A 16,518-nucleotide genomic window follows, 5' to 3' on the forward strand; every position below is an offset into this window, starting at 1 on the left:
TTAGCAACTAAGGCCATATTGCTCCGGGATATGCGGTGGTCAGTCCCTGACCTTTCTGCATCCTCCGTATTTGGTGGTGACGGGCTCGAACCCCGGTCTAATCAAGAAGCGTGTGCTACGCACTGCTGCTCCTTCCCACCTGGCTACGGAGGCGCCTCCCGGAACCACCGAACATAGACCATTCACATTCATCACAGAACATAGAACATAGCACATTCCTGGACCAGGTCCTAACTCTTTTGGTTGAATTAGAAAACAAACTAAAAGAATCCACAAGCAGAATTACTGCTGTCCTACGAGCAGAAATTGTTGGCATATGGACCAAACTGGAAACGGTCTTTCACAACATCCATGTCGAGTCAGAAAGGAATGCAGCCAAACTGGAGGCATACTTAGAGAGTAGGGACACTCAAATGCAACAGCACACCCCAATGTACTCTGAAGCGCTGAGGAAACCAATCCAAAAGCACCAACTATGGTACAACCTGAAAAGAGAAAAACACTCCCTACCAAAACTGCACCTAGTGTTAGTTAAGCTGGCTGCACCTGAAGCACCCAGCACAAGTGAAGAGGTGCCTCCGTAGCCAGGTGGGCAGGAGCAGCAGTGCATAACACATGCTTCTTGATTAGACCGGGGTTCGAGCCCATGACCACCAAATACGGAGGATGCGGAAAGGTCAGGGAATGACCACCGCATATCCCTGGAGCAATATGGCCTTAGTTGCTAATGCTCCTAAAAACCAAATAAATAACAAATAACAATAACAAGTGAAGAAATAAAGAAAGCAACCCTCTCAGAAGACTTCAGAAACACGAGGATAAAATCAATCCATAAGGCCCGCAATACTGGAGTCAAAGAAGATGCTAACAAGATCGCAACTATGAGACTCCTTGCTGAATCACCGTACAAAAAAAGGGCTGTCAATAAAAATCTTCAACGTCGAAAATGACATCGAACACACCACCCTCCGAGAAGAAATCTACAGTCTGTAGCAATACTTCCTGGATGGAAAGCTGGAAGAACTCATCACACCGAAGTAGCAGACCAAATCCAGGACTGGGAATGCTACAAACTGGGTTGTGGAACTTGTGCTGCAAGTCTGGCAGGCACTCAATCATCATACAAGAGTCTATATAAGTTGGGGCTCACACCGTTTTAGGGAACATGTGGCCGTCACCAACTGTTTCAAGTGTTGCCACTTCGACCTCACAACGCACACATGTACACAGGCAGAGCAGACCTGCAGCCACTGTGCAAAAAAGGATCATAGCTATGATACTTATCCTAATAAAACCACTGATCCAATCTGTGCAAACTGCCGAAGCTTAAAATTACCATACCCACTCAATCCGTGACAACAAATGCCCTGTATATGTTAAGGCAAAGAGCATGCAGCAATAAAGAACTGAATACGGGGACTCTGCCCGGACACTATAATAATACCAGGCTTAAATTTTTCCAAATTAATGCACAGCAAGCTAAGGCAGTAGCTGGCCAAATCAGACAGAAGATTGAAGAGAAAAATATAGATATTATCCTGATTCAGGAGCCCTATCCTGTTGCCAATGGAATAAAAGAGCATATGCAAGGTAGTCCCGGTGGAAGAAGAAGAAGAGATGCCCTGAATGGCCATAGTTGTGCGAAACCCCAACCTCACGGTCACAAAGATTTCCCATCTCTGCTCGGCCTGGGTGGTGTGAGCCCACATAGTTACAATACTTCGGGATTTCTACGTGGTTTCCCTGTACTGTCGGCCGGCGGAGGATATCCTGCCAGCAACAAACACCTCAATGAGCTAGATGGAGCAAAAATCAATCTGTGCGGACATAAATTTCCGCTCTCCACTCTTGCACAGCCTTCTTGTTGCCTCCCCCCTGCCATCCCACATCTTTCTCTCTGGTGGGGCATGGGCATGCCCCACTGGCACATGCTGGGGTCGTCTACTCTATTGACCCCAGCCTTTCCTAGCTATTCCCCCCCTAGCCTTCAGTCTCCTCCCCTCTCTATCTCTGTGCCAGCGCAAGACCCACACCAAAATTCTAGCTTCTCTAAATTATTTCACCCTCTCCCCGGCCATTAAATTTTCAAATGCAACCCCTTCAAACCGGGAAACATGTATGTGATCAACATACAACGTGCAAATTTTTTTTTTTTTTTTAAGGTCCTAGCCACTGAAATCTCAGGAAATTAGATGGCAGGACCTGCCAGAGTAAATTAATTATAATACTGGTGTACCTGGTCTGCCTCCACGGGGCGAAAGTGGGGCAACGTTGGGCTTCAGTAGGGGTCCAGCGGCTAAATGACCAGATGAACAACGGTACACGACACTACATATGAACAATATCCATACACTTTTAAATCTCTGGCATTTCCAGCAAACTGGCATACCCATCACAATGTAAACAACGCGGAGATGGGGGAAACCCCTGGTGCCGTATGACCCTAAATACACTTTACACTTTACTCTTGCACAGGGAAACCCCAGAACATAAGAGAAACAGCTATCGTCTAGAGGACTTCTTAATAAATAGCAATTTGGTCATCCATAATCGTCCTAACAATCTGCCAACCTTTTCCAGCATAGCATTGTAGGCTACAACGCTACGCCATGGACAAGGCAAATTGGAACCTATTTAATGAGATGCTAAACGAAAAAGAGGAACAGCTACTGGCAAAAACCCCCAAGACCAAGACCCTGACTGGCATCAACGGGCAGTAACAGACACAATTGTGAGTGCAGCTAATGACGCCATCAGGAAAAGAAATCCCCTTCCAGGAGCTGTTCCCTGGTGCTTCAGAGAATTTCAGGCCCTGAGGCAAGAGGTAAATTGGAAGCAACACGCCTTCCAGTGGGCGAGGAGGGCAGGTATTCAACTTCTGGCCATTTGCAGAAGTTGAATACCTGCAGCAACAATACCGTGAGACCAGGAATGACTACACATCAATGATCAGGCAATGCAAAAAGCAGTCCTGGGACCACCTGGTCTCAACAATAGGAAACACTGACCACTGGGGAGTTGTTTATAAAGTGACGACAAACAAGTACCCCATAAGCGAGGTAACACAGTCAACGAGAACCCCCACAAGGGCTAATGACCACCACCACCTGGAGTGACTCAGTAACATCCTCAACACCTTATTCAAACAACTAGATGAACAAAATTCTCCTAACCAACAACAGATCTGTCTGGACAATGGGAACTACCACTCTACCTGGACGGAGGACCCTTTCACCGTAACTGACCTCCATCTTGCAGTCAATAAGATAAGAAACAGGAAAAATCTCTGGTCTTGATAGAACCGGAAATCATGAAAAAAGTAGCAGAATACCCCCAAACCTCCTTCTAAAACTCTATAACCACTGCCTACAATGGGGGGGGGGGGTCCCATCAGACTAGTGGATGGCAGGCATTCGCCTGATTTGGAAGAATCCTAAACCTCAAGAACTTCCCGACTCATATAGGCCCATCGCTCTACTCTCGGTGCTGAGTAAGGTATTTGAACATCTACTTTGTCAAAGAATGGACAACCACTACAGTGCTGCACAGATGCCTGCTCTGAATCAATATGGCTTCAAGCCAGGAAGATAAACTGCCGACGCATTGGAAAATCTCATCAACACAGCCAACAACTGTGACAGAAATACCTCCTAGTCATCTCAGTCAACTTCGCTGGGGCATTCGACACCCTTTGGTGGCCGATTGCGATAAGTGCAACTCCCTAACAACCTCTATAACTGCATAAAAAACTACCTAACAAACAGAAGCGTAGTAGTCCAGGCACATTATTGCCAAGTGAAGAGGAAAATCTACTGAGGCTGACCCCAGGACTCGGTTCTTGGCCTGCTTCTCTGGACCTACATCCTGGATGAGTTCCTGGGTACCTTGGGGAGTTCTGCACTCAGGCCTATGCAGATGATCTGTCTAAGTATATAATCCACCCGAAAAACAGAGCTACCCAATATATATATATATATATATATTTTTTTTTTTTATGAAAACCCTAAACACGAGAGGTATTAGAACCTATAGTACTTAGTACCGTGCTTAGGGTTGAGGGTTGAGAAGACAAAAGAAGATATTTGTTGACATTAGACTTGAGCTTCTGTAGACTAATTTTCAGGAAATATGTACGAAGGAAGGTTGTTCTAGAAAAACGGCAGTTGAATGAACAAGGAAGATGAAAAGTTGGTTCTGTGAGTTTGAAGTTGGACAGTAAATGGACGTTGGCTGGTGGCGGCACGTGTTCAGACTGTTTTGAAAGAGAGAGCAGGAATTATAGAAGCCAATTCGGAAGAACAGTCAGTGCCCATGGAAGTATCTGTAGAAAAGGCATGCAGCAGAAACAGTACGTCTATGAGACAGCGAGTGGAGAGACTCTGTTAGAGAAGAGTCATTAATTAACCTAACTGCCCTCTTCTGAATGGAATCTAGAAGCCTGAGAGAAGTTTTTGGGGCACCCCCCCAGATGTGGGAACAATATTCCATGGTAGAGTGGATTTGCAATTTTTACAGAGTGAACAGCTGTTTAGAAGAAAAGTAATGCCAAGAGCGAAAGAGAAAACCAATTTTTTTAGATGCAGAGAAAGCAATATTGTAATGTGCTTGTGCCAAGAGAGATTAGACGTCAGGGTAATCCCAAAAGAGATATATCGTTTTGCCTGGACATTGGAGTGTCACCAAAGATACACATAGGAGCAGAAGAATCCTTTTTGTGAGATATAAGACAAGACTGAGTTTTAGAAGGATTGAAATCAACAAGTTGTCTTTGCCCACTGGAGGATTACCTGATTGGCATTTAAGGAATTGGTAGCAGATATTCGAGAAGTTAAAGCTGATTTAGCAGGGTGAGGTTTGTCAAACTGGAAAGTGGAATGCAATGTGCTGTCATCAGCAAAACTATGGATAGGATTTCCGGTCAGTGGAAGAAGGCCATTAATATACAAGAGGAAAAGAGTGGAGGTGGGAAAGAACTGAACCTTGGGGGACACTAACATTAATTAGTGGAGAAGTTAGAAGACAGAGAGCCATCTACCATCACCCCCAGTGAGTGGTCAGAGAGAAAACTGGATAACCAATCACAAAAGACAGTTGGCAAACCATAAGATGGAAGCTTGTTTGAAAGACCTTTGTGCCAAACACGATCAAAAGCCTTTGAGATGTCAAGAGTAACTACTTGCATTTCACTGAACTCTTCCATTGAATTTGTCCATAAATGGGTAACATAAGCCTGACGGAATCGACGGATCAACGCTGACGGAATCCATACTTGTGATCGTTGATCAGATGGAAGGTTTCTGGTAATTTAAGAGTTGGCGGTTAATTGATTTCTCCATTACTTTAGAAAGAGTAGAAGTAATTGCAATGGGACGATAATTGGATGAGAGGGATTTGTCACCTTTTTTAGGAACTGGCTGGATATGAGCAAATTTCCAAGCAGAAGGAAAAACGCTTTTGGAATAAGAAAGTGAAAAAAGGTGGCAAAGAACAGGAGTAAGTTCAGGAGCACAGGTTTTGAGAACAAGTGGAGAAATACCATCAAGACCTGGAACTTTCTTAGCATCGAGATTCGTCAAAATCTTTCTGACATCCTTTTGACAGAAGACCACAGGAGGCATTGAATGGAGCGTGTTGGGAATGGTGGGAGGTGTTTTACCAAGATCATTAATAGATGAGTTGGAAGAAAAATGGGATGCTAGCAGGTCAGCTTTATCCTTGGCTGAAGTGACAATAGAACCATCTGGTTTTGACAGAGGTGGGAGTAGAGATGGGCAAAAGTTACGGCCAATAGCTTTGGCAAGAGACCAGAATGCTTAGCTACCATTAGGGCAAGAAGCAAGTTTTCTACACTTTGCCTGTTCAAAATCTAGTTTGGACTGATTAATAACTGCTTTACAATTGTTGTGAGCTTTGATCTAGGCAGAAAATGAAACTGAAGAATTGGAAACAAGCCAATTATGATATGCAATATTCTTCTCTTGAACAGCTTTAGCACATTTATTGGAAAACCAAGGTCAAGATTTTAAGGTGGAATGTGGAATTGTAAAATGCCTGAATTTTACCTTCTACCCCCAATACTTTTTCCCCTCTACTGTACTTCTGGGAGAACGAAACACAACACTGCACTTATCAGTGTTCCTCGCCTTTTCTTCACTGCTAGAACACAACCCTCTCTAATGTCACATTAAGTGAGGTTAGTAATTATGATGCAATCCCACCTGTATTAACTGGGTGGTGGCCCGGCAGGAGGCCGTTACTTGATCAGCTTCTGACCATTACGGGAGATGGAAGTGCGGCTAACAAAGAAGTGTTTGATTATTTTATCGCATAGAAAGAAGTTATGACTATTGAAAACGGACTTTTAATGCGAAATCCAAATCTAACTGTGAAGTAGAGGTTGTATCAATAAGTTCCTTTCGCAGGAATTGGATTCCCGAGTTCAGAGATCAAGAACTCTCACCCCAAACAAATATGAGTTTCGTTTTCAGATAGTTAGTTATGACTCCTTTTTTTTTTTTACTATTTTTGGTCCCCAGATATCAGCCCTGGAAATTAGTTCCCCCACAAAAACGAGCTCTGAACCAATGGGAGCATGGAAAGTGTATAAGGGGGGGGGACCTGTATATATGCAGGTGAGAACAAAAGAAAGAGAAGTTTTAGAAATTTAGAACAGAGATTTTAGAGAAAACAGAGTTTAGAAGTTTTTAGAAAAAAACAGTTTTAGAACAGAGGAAGTTTTTAAAAAAAAAACAGTTTTAGAACAGAGGAAGTTTTTTTAAAAAAAAACAGAGTTTTAGAAGTAAAGAACAAGGGAAGTGTTTGAGAAGTTTAGAGAGAAAGTCTTTGAGAGAGCTATCTGCAGAGTTTTTTTGCAGAGTTTTAGAGCAAAGAGAGTTTTAGATGACAGTTCCAGCTGAGCTGATTGGTACGGAACGATAGAGTCACTGTTCCAGTTACAGTGGACCGAGACATTCCTTATATTGGTAAGTTTTACGTTACTTGCCCGTTTTACGATAGAGTCACTGTTCCAGTTACAGTGGACCGAGACATTCCTTATATTGGTAAGTTTTACGTTACTTGCCCTTGTTTAGTACCTAACCATCCCTCGTCGTAGTATAATTGTTATTGTAACACGTCATGACCCATTCTCTATAAATTAGAGTTTAACTTAATTAGTTAATACAATATTATTAATGTCACTACACAACACAACACTTAAGGTTTTAGTATAGTGTCTGTGCTTACATGTATATACCTCTATACTCCTCCAAGATGTGGACTGTTGACTAGAAATGAACAAGATGCCATAGAGGAATCACACGAAGAACATAAACATGTCACTAACTCACACCACTAGCTAAAGACCCATAAGGTGCCTTACTTATTCATGTTATTGTATGTATATTTTCAGAAATAGTGATAATAATAAATTATGTTTTGTTTGGGTATCCCTGCCTCTTACCTACTCTCTTGCTACACATTAGCCATAGCACAAGTTTTATAGTAAAAGAACTATTATTGTGGCATTCCCTGACCTGCCTATAACAGATAAGGTTCTGGGATGAAAAACACAACGCTGGTCGAAGCTGCAAGTTCTATTCTCCATGATGATGAATAGATCTTTAGGGCTCAAGACCATTGTCCTATTTTATAAACTACTAGGCGGTCACATAAGTTCATTGGGATGTTCTGGGCCATGCTTTAATTAAGGTTTTGTAGCATCCAAACCATTCCTGGAAGTTAGGCAGCATTCAAAGCATTCTAGATAACACAGATTATTAAAGCCCAGCTCAGCATAACTGTAGATGTCCCAGACCTCAATATAATAGTGGTAATGGTGTCGAGGATTGTATTATATTTTTCTGGGATAATAAAACCCCAGTGTAACAGAATAAAGGATTTCATCCCTAGAAGAATAATTTCACTGACACGATTTGAGCAAACATTGTCATCAGGTAATTTGAAGCAGTAATCTTACCAAGGAAAAGAAGAAGAAAAAAATCTCACAGGTCATCCCATTTTGCATTCTTAATGCCAAGCAACACGAAGTTGAGAATGGCCACAAGAGAAAGGCTCCATTGCAGAAGAGACTATCACTAACTTGTGATCTGAGGTGCCTAGAGGACCACTCACTTCGACAGTGTATTTAGAAGAGTTGTTTGTGGAAAAAAAAAAAAAAAAAGATCAAGTGTGTTAGCTGTGTGGTTAAGAATTGTCTGGTATTGTGGTAAGTAATGAACAATCTGTGCGAGGTCATTAGTACAGTAAGCACCGAAAGTTATCACTGATTATTAGAATCAAACACTTTATAGAATCAAATTTTAAAAAATTGATTCAAATCAATAAAATGCATGACATTTTCATCATTTATTAGAATCACATTTTCAGTTATAAGAATCAATTTTGAATGCCTCTGTGATATTTTTCTAAAGCACATTTCTGGTGGTCACATTTTTAGAGGTCACAACCATAAAACAATTTCGACTGTGTACTTAGAAGGTTGTTTATGAGAAAAAAAGATCAACGTGTTGGCTGTATGGTTACGATTGTCCGGTATTCTGGTATGTAAATGAACAATCTGTGCGAGGTCATTAGTAATTGCAAAAGCCTCAGCATCTCGATCAGCTGGGTCCGTGTGACTAGAGAACAGAAGCCAGCTGGAGTTGTGAACATTAAAATTACCTCGCTGTTAGGAAAGTTGGACTGGAGAAAATCAAGTTGCAAAGAGAGGAAGTCAAAGAGCTCCAAGTGATTAGTTGAGTTGGGAGAGACAACAGATGAATTTGACAGAATGAGGTAGAGAAATTTTAAGTCAGAGAAGGTCAAAAAGAGGAGATTCCAAATTACCCAGTCTCTGACAGGGAATATCGGAATGGACATATGCACAAGTACTGCCTTTGAGGTAAAAGGAATTATACAGCGAATAATTTGGGCAACTGAGATGAGCAGTGGTTGAATTAACCGATAACAGAGATTCTGTCAGAAAAAGTACATGGGGTTTGGCAGACTGAGTGCAAATGAACATAGTTGAGAATAGAATTGAGACCACGTATATTTGTGAAATGAACTAGGAAGTGTTTGGGAAGTTTAGATCTTTTTGCAGATAAGCTTGCGCTATTAGTTGGACAATTCATGGTGTATTCAGTAGTAAGAAAATGTGGGGGGGGGGGGGCATGCTGTATGAAGTAATGAAATTTTCGGATATGGTGTACACATGGTAAGAATATACCCAGACCCATGACATTATGTAGCCTCGACATTGCCCCCCCCCCTGTACATACACACTACTTGGACTACCTCCAGTCATTATCTAGCAGAGTAGAGGTAGCACAATTATACACTAGCTGGTCGGAACAGAAGAGAGTTACCAATAGGTTCGGTCTGGTGTACTACTAGCGGCTGGCCTGCTAACACCATTTTAAAGCTGTACCTTCGAAATGTAAGAAAGTTCGGATCTCACCATGGTGTTCATCATAACCTAAAAAGACAGCAATCCTACTGCATGATGGAAGAGTTCACCGGAACTTAGCTCTGGAGGCTAAACATAGATTCCACCACTTAAAGCCTCCAATAAGCCTGCTTCTACAGGGGTGGGATACACTTAAATAGAAAGGGTGCAAGAATATTTGCTGATGCTATTGAGGCAGTGTTAGGTGGGTTGGAAAATGGCTATCTTGGGGGTTGGTTGGTATTTGGTTTTTAGGAGCATTAGCAACTAAGGCCATATTGCTCCGGGATATGCGGTGGTCATTCCTTGACTTTTCCACATCACCGTATTTGGTGGTGACGGGTTCGAACCCCGGTCTAATCAAGAAGCGTGTGCTACACACTGCTGCTCCTTTCCACCTGGCTACGGAGGCGCCGTTTGGGGGGATACAAGGACCAATAAATTAACAGTAGCCACTGAGAGGTGAAAGTGATTCTTGCACTGCTTCTATTGGAATGAGCAGCAGCAGCCTGGAAAACAAGATACAGTGTATTTCAGAGACTGCTGGGAGTCATTGCAGTACAAGTAAAAACATGGGTTGTGTTAGGGTAGCTAAGAATAGGAACAGGTGCATGTATGCTTGCGTGTACACCAATGCTAGGAGTTTGGTAGATGAATTTGAGGTATTGCTCAAAACATCAAAAGCAGATATTGTTGGGAAATCAGAGATGTGGTGCCACACAGCTATAAGGAATGCAGAACTGGAATTTGGGGAGTACAATGTGTACAGGAAGGATAGGAAGGGAGGAAGGGTTATGCTATTAGTTAAGAAACACATAAAATCCAAGGAAGTGAAGCCAGTTGACATCGCTGGACAGTGCAGTGTCGAGTCAGTTTGGTGTGATATAAGCATTGGGAAATCAAAATTGAGAGTAGGAGTGTGTTATAGGCCTAATGATTCTAATGAGTATAATAAAAAAAAAATTTTTTTTTTTTTTTGTAGTTGTTGGCGCATAGGCTTCTGTGATCATAATGCACCTTCCAAGGTTTTTGCAGTACTTTGATCCAAGTCCGAGGCGGGAATCGAACCCGCAACCTTTGGGTTGCCAGGCAGGCACTTTACCTACCCGGCTAGCCTGGTCGTCAATAAAAAACTGTACAGGGAAATAGAGTGGGAGAGTAAATCAGAGAGTCTTATAATGGGGGATTTTAATTTACCAGATATTGACTGGAATTTGTGGTTTGGTCACTCACACACTAGCAAGGCTTTTGTGGATTTATTTGATTGTTTTCTACATCAGCATGTTCGGGAGGCAACTAGAGGGAGTAATACTCTTGATCTGATTATCAGTAGTGATTCTTCATGCATTAAGAATCTGCAGATAAAGGAACCACTAAGTGGCAGTGATCACAGTGTGCCGAAGCGGGATTTACTCCAAGAGGTAACTACCATCAAGGGTAAAGGGAAGGGTATTTGCTTTCATAAAGGTGACTATGGTGGTCTGAGACAGTATTTAAATTCTATACGGTGGGACCAACTGAAGATGTTACCAACAGCAAATTCAAAATGGGAAGCATTCAAAGAAATAATCTTGGAAGCTACTAGGCTTAACTTACCAACTAAGAAATATTGTTCAAGGTTTAGGCTTAAATAGATGTCAGATGAACTAATGAGACATATGGCAGAGAAGAAAAATGCATGGGATACATATAAATTAATGGTTGACATGGAAGCGTATGATAGATATAAGCTGGTCTGTAACCACGTCACAAAGGAGATTAGGCAGGCAAAGGCAGATTATGAGAAATCTTTGGCAAAGGATGCAAAGAAAAACAGCAAAGAGTTCTTTACCTATGAAAACTCTAGAAATAAAGGGACGAATCAGATTGGTCCAATGGATATTGAAGGTTCAACTGTTGATGATCCTGCTCAGGTGGCTAACAAACTAAATGAGTATTTTGCATCTACATTCACACATGAGGAGTTATTCAGGGAGGAGAATGCCAGAGGTGAATTAAACTCTGGCAGTGAGCTAGATGATTTTGTAATAACTGAGAGGAAAGTGGAGGAGAAATTGTTGAAGATAAAGATAAAAAAGGCACCCAGGGTGGATGGGATCTATCCAGTTATATTAAAGGAGGCAGCAAAGGAAGTAAGCAAACCCTTAGCCATAATTATGAAAGCTTCCTTGGACTCAGGGGAGGTACAAATGGACTGGAGATGTGCAAGTGTGACCCCAATTCAGAAAGGAGGATCAAAGGGCGACACAAGTAATTATAGACCTGTTAGTTTAACTTCTCTTCCAGGAAAATTAATGGAGGCACTGGTTAAAGAAGCACTGCAGGATCATCTAGACAAGACTATAGTTATAGCTCGGACACAGCATGATTTTGTTAAGACCAATTTGATTGGATACTGTGATGTGGTCACAAAGGAACTGGATGCAGGGAATAACTTTGATATCATATATTTGGATCTTAGAAAGGCTTTTGATACTGTTGCACATGGAAGACTGCCGAACAAATTGGAGCAGTGTGGCATTGGAGGCAAATTGCTGCCATGGATAAAGGGATGGTTGAGTGGGAGAAGACAGAGAGTGGTAATCAATGGACACTGCTCTTCGTGGACTAATGTTATTAGTGGAGTCCCTCAGTGTTGGGTCCATTATTGTTTTCTGTATTTATAAATGATATTGATGATGGTATATCAAGCATAATGTCCAAGTTTGCAGATGATACAAAGGTTGGCAGGGTTGTTAAGGACACTACTGATGCTATGCTGCAGCAACAGGATCTGGAAAGGTTGGGCTGAGAGCTGGCAAATGAAGTTTAACATCGACAAATGTAAAGTACTACATATGGGAAGCAGTAACCCCAGAGTAACGTATCAACTCTGTGGTACTACACTGACAGTGGTAGAAAATGAAAAGGACCTGGGGGTAATTGTGCAGGCAGATACGAAGTTCTCTGAGCAGTGCAGACGGTCTGCAAGAGTAGCTCATGGTGTCTTGTCAATGATATACAGGAATTTTTCTAGCAGGGATAAGGTGATTATCCCCTTGTATAAGGCGATGGTCAGGCCACACCTTGAGTACTGTATACAGGCCTGGAGGCCTCATTTTAGGAAGGATGTAGAGCTGTTGGAACGAGTACAGAGAAGGCAACAAGATTAGTGAATGGAACAAATCGTTGCTCTTACGAAAAAAGGCTTAAGTTTTGCAAATTACAGTGTTTGGAGACTAGGCACCTGCGAGGTGATCTGATTGAGTTGTATAAAGTCTTGAATGGTTTGAGCATGCTCAATGCTGATGGGATTCTTCCTCTTGCTCAGAATAATCACCTGAGAGGGCATAAATTCAAATTGTGGAAAGACAGATGTGCGGAAGTTTGCTTTTAGCCAGCAGGTAGTTGGTTGGTGGAACAGACTTCCGTCCCTTGTTGTGGAAGTTGATAGCCTAAATAAATTTAAGTCTGAGCTGGACAGGTATTTGGGGTGAAATGGGAGGTTTTTTTTTTTTTTTTTTTTTTTTTTTTTGGCTGATGCTGCATAAGCTTGCTTTCTTGCATCATATGCTTCTACTAATGCTAATAAGCAAAGTGGTGGTGGTATTGCACTGGTTGATGAGAGTCATCTACCACCTAGTATTGCCTGATAACAGAGAGGGGCGGCATTCCTCCTTGTGGTGTGGTGCCCACACCTCGTCCGTTGCTTATGTTGGTTCACACCTGGGTGGTCACCCACAGTGTGCTCATGCATGGGGGTTATACCCAGGATTACTAATAGTACCATCATCGTGAAGGTGCTAGCAGAGAATTTGGCTGACACAGACCTCTGTCCTGTTCACATTGCTTGACTGTATATTTCTTCTTATCTGCAATTTTCGTGTCACAAATTTTGCAGTGACATATACTTCCATCCATTCAAAATTCTTTCACCACAGTGGGTAATGAATTGAAACACTTATTTACTTTAGGAGTTGAAAAATACTCTTGAAACTTGCAAAACAATCCAGTGCACTTCTACCACTGTGATGGTTTACTTTCACTTTCAATAGATGCAAACAATCGGGAGGCAGGTGGGACTAGGCCACATTGCCTTGCAGGGAGCTCCACTCTGAGCAAAGGGAAGGAAAGTGTGTTATTAAGGTTATTCATAGGAGCCAATTGAAGGCAGTGTGGAAATTACAAAATTTAAATTCTGGTTTGGTATCCCATTTAGTTTTCAAGTTTACTTTCTTAAAATACATTATAATCTTGAAAAAATATGGAGAGGTTTGAATTTCTGTATAAAAATGCATAAAAATACCCTCTAAAAATTGTTAGTCCACCTCTAGCATTCAATTGAGCACTGTTTTAGCACTTTCAGGGGAAAAAATGTGAAGGCATCGAAATCCTAGCTGTAATTACCAGGCTATTAGAAACAGCCTAGTAATTACACCAGAAATTATAAACATTTACCTTTTGTGTATCTTACTTTGCTAATGTACGTTGAAAGATAACAATGGTTTTTTTTTTAATATTGGTATGTTTTTCTTTTTTATTTCAGATAACAAATGTAAACCAGAAATATACTAAATGTGCCATTTTGTGCATTGAAAAGACTGTCTTGAAGGAGCACTTCCGCGGTATGATCAGGTACACATACAAAGAGTGCAATATGTATCTTTACCTTCATTTATATGAAAATTCCTCGTATCTGTATATTCTTGAAAATGGATTATAATAAAACTCTCTAGACAATGTTATTTTAATCAAGATATTACTACAAACTATTTATAGTGTTTATTTTATTATTCTCTCTCTCTCTCTCTCTCTGGGAGAATTTTAAAAAGCATAAAAAAAACATCTGTATTAAATCAGAACCAGTTGTTCATATACGTCTATAGTTAGAATTCTGTGCAGAGGAAGAGGGAAAAAATTTTCTGATCACAGAAACCTAACTATGAGTAGTTGTGAGGAGATCATAACTGAAAGGCCATTAATTCTTGTCTATAGAAGGATTCATAAATATTTTTTTCTTAAAATTGGAAATGAGAAAAACTCACTACTACCTGTTAACAATAGTGAATGAATGAATAACACATTAAAACATATGTTTGACCCTCCCTCAATGGCCAAAATATTATGAAAGGATGGAAAAAATGTGCTTTTAGGAGAAGACTGATACATATTCTAAAACTGAAATCCTATATGAATTAAATAAGATTATTGAAAATATAATGAAGTTCATTTCATTGAATTTTAATTCATAAATTTAGTTTTTCAAATCATGTTTTTACTTTTTTGTATTTAGTTAGGAAGAAATATTTGAAACATCCATTTTCTAACCTAAGTATAAATTCCATTTCTCAGTTTAACTACAGTTAAATGTATCATTTCTTTCTGACTGTGAGAAGTAGGAAGGGAACTAGCCTTTCCCTCTCTCCTTGAGCTAAACCTAAAATTTCTTAAAAGATTTTTTAATCTTTTCTATTGACTTTGTTTTTATTAAGATCTTTAATGAAGTTTGCTAAACATTAACCTGTTAAAATCCAGTATGTGCTTTTTGTATTATTACACCTATAAAATTTTATTTTTAGGAAAGAAGATGTTAGAGCAAAAGAAATAGATAAAGTGAGTATTACTATTAGTACTGGTAGATAATGCAAGAAGGCGAGCTTTTACATCATCAGCAAAAAAACAAAAAAACAAAAACCAATTACCCGTCCATATCACCTGTCCATTCCCTTCACTGATCATCTAGTGTTTCCTTCAATTTATTTGAACTACTCACTAGCTGAAGGCAGATTCTTACTCAGTCCATTCAAAGCCTTAAACACCTCAATCAAATCTCCTTCCAGGTGCCTACTTCTCGAGATGTTTTCTTTAGATGATGTCATATCGGGCCTTTTTTATTATTTTTATTATTTTTTTTAAATATTAAAAAAAAATTTCCAGGGGAAGTATCACCAAAATGTTGATAGCTGAAGAAGCACAAGTACTCAATACTTGATGTTGAGGATTATTCTGATTTTTTCCTTATATGCAAGAAATCATTGATGAACACAATTTGAAGATCATGAAACATTTATATAGTGGTAGCATTGTCACCTTCTGATTTAGAGAATATCTACCAAATAATAATTATGTAGTTTTCTAGTTTTATTATTTATATTTATGTAATTGGTATTTATTTATATTTTGTGATGAGAGAAAAAATTTTATTGGGCTGTTATAATACAAGTATGTGTGGAAATAAGAATGATATCAATTCATCTCCTTATTAATGTATATATAGAGTAAGCTAAAATTGATGGATTTCCATCATTATTATGTATATTTCAGTTTCCATGAGATTGGTGTTATAAATCTGAAGCAGGATTTCCATTAGATTGTTTTTTCAGTTGCTGGATCAACATTTATGAAGAAACAACCCTTAAAGTTGCATGATGAATATGTGATGAATACATTGCCTGGAACACAAAAGAATAACAAGTAATGTAAAGAAGCATGTTTGTTAAAGACTAGAAAAGAAAGGAATTAAAAATGTGCAATAAAAAAATCACTGAAAACCTGGAAGTGACCAATATCCATTTCTAAACACAGACAACAGTATTTAGCTAAGGAAGAATATACAGTAATACCCCGACTTATGTGAACTCGGAGTTACGCAGTTCTTGATTTTTTCGTTTGGCAACACTGCTGCCCGCTATCTTCATGGTTGTTTTTCATATGCTATCGATATACGGTGCAACGACGGAGAGTGAGAGCGAAAGATGAACAAAATTCAACTTTGCTGCCGTATGAGCTGCACACATATACAAGAATTTGTATTCCAACTGTCATATTTATATGTGTACGTTCGAATTCGTGCTCAACTTTTGTCGGAAATTACATCGTTTTCACGAGATAAATGGATCGTGTCGGTCGAGCCGTATATCAATGGCATATGAAAAATGACGCTCAGTGTTTCTCTTGCTGTGGTACGCATTGGACATGTTTCACGCGAACTCTACGTGCACAATTACGATTCTACGATCAACGAAAGTTAAGATTGTTTTGTTATATGTTTTCTAAACCCTTAAAAAAACTGTTGTTCAAACGAAGTAAAT

The 16,518-nt window shown here is 40.1% G+C and overlaps 1 protein-coding gene across 1 annotated transcript in view; it reads left to right on the forward strand.

Annotated features, from left to right (window-relative positions):
* Window positions 1-16,518, forward strand: part of Csl4 (exosome component 1 Csl4) — a 78,642-nt gene that overhangs the window by 29,018 nt on the left and 33,106 nt on the right. Inside the window, exons 5-6 of the mRNA XM_090384910.1 lie at window positions 13,974-14,062; window positions 15,007-15,040. Of these exons, the coding sequence (XP_090241036.1) occupies window positions 13,974-14,062; window positions 15,007-15,040 (123 nt within the window). The remainder of the gene's footprint in view (window positions 1-13,973; window positions 14,063-15,006; window positions 15,041-16,518) is intronic.

Source organism: Mastigoproctus giganteus, chromosome 11, assembly GCF_048544385.1.
Source record: "Mastigoproctus giganteus isolate SK-2022 chromosome 11, ASM4854438v1, whole genome shotgun sequence".
In the NCBI taxonomy this organism is placed as follows: domain Eukaryota; kingdom Metazoa; phylum Arthropoda; class Arachnida; order Uropygi; family Thelyphonidae; genus Mastigoproctus; species Mastigoproctus giganteus.